The sequence below is a fragment of the Ctenocephalides felis genome, unplaced genomic scaffold (genome assembly GCF_003426905.1).
Source record: "Ctenocephalides felis isolate EL2017-DRISC unplaced genomic scaffold, ASM342690v1 CF-g0.4_SCAFFOLD_01604, whole genome shotgun sequence".
Taxonomy (NCBI): Eukaryota; Metazoa; Arthropoda; class Insecta; order Siphonaptera; family Pulicidae; genus Ctenocephalides; species Ctenocephalides felis.
In genome coordinates, this window is record NW_020537758.1 from 40,111,402 (window position 1) to 40,117,163 (window position 5,762).

At 28.8% G+C, this 5,762-nt stretch overlaps 1 protein-coding gene across 1 annotated transcript in view; it reads right to left on the reverse strand.

The window, feature by feature from the left end:
* LOC113373750 overlaps nucleotides 1-4,661 on the reverse strand; it is an 11,677-nt gene extending 7,016 nt beyond the window's left edge. The window contains exons 1-3 of the mRNA XM_026614025.1: nucleotides 4,409-4,661; nucleotides 3,866-3,952; nucleotides 1,858-2,040 (exon numbers count right to left, since the gene is read on the reverse strand). Coding sequence (XP_026469810.1) covers nucleotides 1,858-2,040; nucleotides 3,866-3,952; nucleotides 4,409-4,560 — 422 coding nt within the window. The 5' untranslated portion in view covers nucleotides 4,561-4,661. The remainder of the gene's footprint in view (nucleotides 1-1,857; nucleotides 2,041-3,865; nucleotides 3,953-4,408) is intronic.
* Nucleotides 4,662-5,762: the final 1,101 nt, after the last annotated feature.

Below are 5,762 nucleotides of genomic sequence, written 5' to 3' on the forward strand. Positions count from 1 at the left end.
AATGCGATTGTAATCATCGTTATCTCATGGTCATTAATTTGGGAGGAGCCTTGATTAGATCTGCAAGGCAATCGGCTACGCCGTTTCTTGGAATTAGCAAAAAAATGTAACAAATTTCACAAAAAAATTTAAGCCGATTTTGATGATCAATTTTACTTTGATTCAAACTGTATTATAACTGGATTCGAAATTGAGTTTAAGTAGATTCTAACTAGATCCTAACTCAATTTCAACTTGATCTTGGCTTGGTTCTATTTTTATTCCGATTTGATTACAATCTACTACAATCAAAACAAGTTACTGACTATAACCTTACTGAAATGTTACTAAAATTTTCTCTCTTTAAGTGAATTCTATGTAGATTCCAACTATTATATTACGGCTTGACTGACTATAATCTTACTGAAATTTTACTAAAATTTTCTAACTTTAAGTGAATTCTATGTAGATTCCAACTATTATATTCCGACTTGATTTTTAACTTGATCCTGGCTTGATTACAACTAAAATCTTACTTCTATATTACTGAAATATTACTAAAATCTTTCTAAAATTTTACTAGAATTTTGCTAAAATTAATAATTTGTTGACGATAAAAGTTGATACTTTGTTCAGTAAGCTCAAAAGCACATAAAGTAGAATAATTGTCTAGTTAATTAAATTTTATAACGAGTTTTAAGTTTTTTATATTTACCAAACATATTTTTTATTCGAGAAATTTAATATGAGATAATAAATATCTATAAACGATGATTATTTTTCAGAATTAGACTTGTTCCATAGAAAATATTGGAATTTATTTGCTCAACTAATTTGTTTCAAATTAGCACCATTAAAAGTAATAAGCAAATCATATGAGCTTGAATAATATTTTACTCATAAACATTATATGCACATATTCGTGTATGAAGTGCGTATATTTGTACAAAGCCTATATATATATATATATATATATATATATATATATATATATTATTATATATATATATATATTGCGTATTTTGGACATTTGCCAATCTCTGAAAATTTATTAAAAATTATAATTACATATTAATATTATAAATAATATTTTTAAATAATCTTTATTGACTGGATTTGTTCACATAGTCTACAAACTTACAAGTTAACAATAAATGATATTTAGGTTTCATATCAGTCTTACCAATAAATATTTTTTAAGTGCTCATCAACATAAAGATCATATGTATCAGCTCTTTATGCAAAAATATATTAATGTTTAAAACTAATTGATTTTAAAAAATAGTAGAGTAATAAAGAAAATCAGTGGTAATCAGAAGGCTAATAATCAATTAAAAATAATTCTTCTTCAAATATATTATAAATATTAAAATAATAAATTATTAGAATCGATCATAAAATAGGCATTAATGCAATCTTTGATTAGCTCATTTTTTTTGAAATAGCTATAATAAAATAGTGAGTCAAATTCAAATTTTATAACATTTTTACAAATACACAGGTTTATAAAAATATTTTCAAATTTTGACGATAATATACATGCTTTTTATTGGATTTCGATTTTCTAATCTTTGCATGTTCCTTAATTTTCTTTCATATCATCATAGATTTCATTCATTACTCTAAGCATTCTCAAACTTTTAAAAAACCATTTATTAATCACAATCCATCGGTCGCATCGTGTATAACTTGCAGTTTGTCTAAAAGATCTTCGTTGGATTGAAAGATTTGACTTTTTCCTGAGCCATCGTCATTTTGACTGGATTCGTTAGTCTCATTTAGATTTTCATATGATTCCGTATTATCATCTACTTCCATTTTTTCTTCCGATTCTTGGTCATCTTTTACCTCTTCAGCCCTAGTTAGGGTCACGCTCGCCCCTTCTGGAAGGAGTGCGCCAATGTTTCGGGGTCTTGGGGAATCGTCCCTGCGTGCACGGGAGCTATTCCAGTCACCACGTGGCCGCTGATGTTGGCCTGGACAGGGATTGGTATGTCGCCTAAATCGATGTGCGTGCCATTTCCGCGTGCGTTGTAAAATGTCAGGTCTACTTTCTCCTGGCTGCAAATTAAACCAGAAAATTTAATTAAATTTAATTTATACATAAACTAGCTGTAAGTGGAATTCTGCCTTAAGGCAGTTAAGGCATCGTGCCTTAAGGCAAATTGCTAGAACTTCCCGTACCGCAATTCAAAATTCGAGTAAATAAAAATAATCAATAATAATCAATAAAAGTTGATCAATGATTTGAAACATTTAATAAAATTTCGAACCATATTAAATCATTCTATCTCAAATCATTTATTTTGAAATATTTTTGAAATTCTGAACTTTTTTTTCAAAGCAATCGTACTGCTTCAACTGCATAGAGACAAAATGTCAAAGCGCGTAAGCGCCGCGTCGCCGTCTACCAGAAAAACATTGGTGAGGAACCCATAGGAATGTAAACAAAATGTATACTTATTGTTGAAATCTCTATAAAATATCTGGTAATTTGATGTGCATATGTCTAATGATCATTTTTGACCGCCAAATGTCATTTTTTTTACTTTCTTCATTAGATCTCTGAAACTGCTAGGCCTGCCTTCATGAAAATTTGATCAATTCTTCATCTTGTCAATACAAGTAAAATGTTTTTTGAATTAATCAAATCGGACGCTCCGTTCTCTTAAAAACTGAGTTACCGTTTTTGGCACTTTTTGCCCCATATCTTTGGAACGGCTAGACCTGACTTCACCAAAAATCAATCAGCACGTCTCCTTATCAATACGAATCGAATGTTTTTTGAATTATTCAAATCGCTTCATCCGTGTTCCCGAAATCGTCGACAAAAATTTGTATCCGCACACACACACATACACGCACATACACACACACATACACACACACACACACAAATACATCCATTTTTTCTAAGGTATGCCAAAATGTTCAGAAACCTCTGAAACGTAAAGATATATAAAAATTTTCATTTTCGATTTTTTTGCGATTACTATAACTTGCCCTACGGGAAGTTACTTATAGCGTTAAAAGGTAACAAAATACAGTTCTTAAAATTTATATTAGTCCAGTCATTTAAGCTTAAATTAGGTAAGAATCTCGGAATTCGAGATACCCAGCTGTAAGTCTGTAAATACTTGTATATTGACACCCTAAAGTTGTCTCAAAACCTACATATGGTAAGGTGTACGCAATATATGTAGGTTTGAGACAACTTTTGGGTGTCAATTACAAGTATTTACAGACTTACAGCTGGGTATCTCGAATTCCGAGGTGAACTTACTATAATGACTGGACTTTATCTTAATCGAATATTTATGATGGGTTTTAGAAGAGAATTTAAATTTGTAAAATTCAGTATATTATAGTTAATCTGAAATGAAAATGATAACGATTATTCAATTATAATAATAATCATCGGCTAAACTAGATTTTTTTAGAACAATTATGGATTCAAGTTTACTTATGACTAATGAGTAGGTTAGCCAATTATTTTGACTCTTGATAAATTTAATATAACAAATTGTTCTGCCAACAAGTAGCTAATGTGATCGTCGTGTTTTGCTATAGAATTCTTTTGCATATCTACTCTTTTTATTTTGACAATTTACAACATATTTTTTAGTTACAATATGTCACACTTAGGACATTCAGTAATTGTTTTGACTTTTTATTATATGGATCTTGAATGGATGGCAACCCAGTAGTTGTCCAATCCAAGAGGCGATTTTTAATTAAGACTATATTTGAGATCTCAAACCTCAAGCGAAATTTGACATCAAAGTTGCCTGATATCGGATTTACAACAACATGAACAATAATTCATTAATATGTACCCTATAAAATTAAAATTTTATAAGAACTATATATTGATTTATTTATTTACGTGTAAGTCCCGCTTTCCGTGGAGTTGTCATCATCATCCGAGTCAGCCAAAACTGCTACTTCATAAACTATTGTTTTAATCACATACCTACAAAACAGTGATTGATTTTAATTTATTGTTTTTATTTAAATATTTATTTAGTTTGCAAATTATGAAGCAGTAAGTTCAATGAATTATTATTCATCAAACTTCATAAATCAATTCAATGCTAAAAAATGCTACCATTTAAGAAGACATTTACAGTTCCATGAAATTTATTAAGTATATTTGCAAATTTATAAATAATAATTGCTCGTAAATAATTTTAGCTGATAAAGTACATACTGATGCATCTAACCAAGTCCTTCGTTTTACTAAAATTTTAATATAAATTTTGAATCAGAACGTTATTTTTTATCTAAATTTCAGATCGATCTCTCAATAAGGTGGACCCAGTTGATTCATGGTTCTGCAGTTCATTAATTTATTCACAATCATTTGGCTTCATTATTATAAATATTTCACATTTTTTTAATAAATCCAGTATTGTAATCCAAAACTTACAAATCTTTTTTGGTTCCATTTATGTTATTAACTTCTACGATTTGGGTACTATTTTCCTCAGCATCGTCGTTGAAATATCCCGATAGATCAAAAGGCGCAGATCGGGAAAATGGCATCAAAAGTAATACACATATAAAATTGAACAGAATCATTTCGTGTAATTCACTATAATTATAATTTCGGCACAATATTAAAATATTTAAGCATTCGAAAAATAACGAACAAAAATTAAGTTTCTCGCGCTGTTGATTTGTATCTGTCAGAACTGAAGTGATATGTTAACTAAGATCGTGCTCGGGTTATATATTGGAAACCTTGAATATTGTGATTTCTCACTTACTAATTAATGGTTCACAGTTTTCACACGATATTGCAAATTAATCTTCTACGCTTTGCAATGACATTATAATAAATTCTTTTCCAAATATTTTACATTCAGACGCCGTCGTACTTTAGATGATCAAAATTTATCATCTTGTTTTTGATATTGCCTAAAGTTATTTTGCCTTAAGGCAACTTAACCAATCCAAATTGAGATGTTATTTGAATAAAAAGTTAATTCTTTAGTATCTGTATCAGATTAGTATAGAGTTTGAATCACGTTAGATTTATGTCGGAATGAAGTTATAATCTACTTAGATTTAAACCAGTCCCTGTTCGAATCAAGTTAGAATCCTGTTAGGATCAAATCGGAATCTTATTACACCAAATTAGATTCTAGTCGGAATCAGTTCAGAACCTAGTTAGAATATGCTTAGAACCAAGTTCGAATCTAATTAGAAACAAGGTGAAATCAATTTGATTCAAGTTAAAATTTTCCAAATCGTATTACAGATTTTTTACACAACTAGAGAAGTTTTATAGACTACTCCTTAGGTTAGTTAATAACCAAATTATATTTGAAATTGTCATCTGAAAAAGCAAATGCAAATATTCAAAAGAATATTCAAAATATTTATATTTATACTTAGATATATTTTTTACCCTATAGTTCTATTCACATTATTAATATCATAATGATATCAAAGATCTAAAAAAATATAAATGGTCAAAGTTTGCACATTTTTTTATATGCTCCAAAATTACAAATTTAAAAAATAATTTATTTATTATGAATATGAGAAGCTCCAACAACTAACTTTAAACCAAAATGAGGCAATTATAATTATAATATAATTATATAACTATAGTAATCCTCGTTTTAAGTATACTATAGGAGAAAGTCAATAGTAACCAAATTTAATATGAAAATTCAATTTTACACGGCAACAAGGCCGAGCCATACATTTTGTTTTACAAATATCTGAACTGACAACAAGTGAAACCTTCCGAAATAAGTTAATTTGTCTTAATT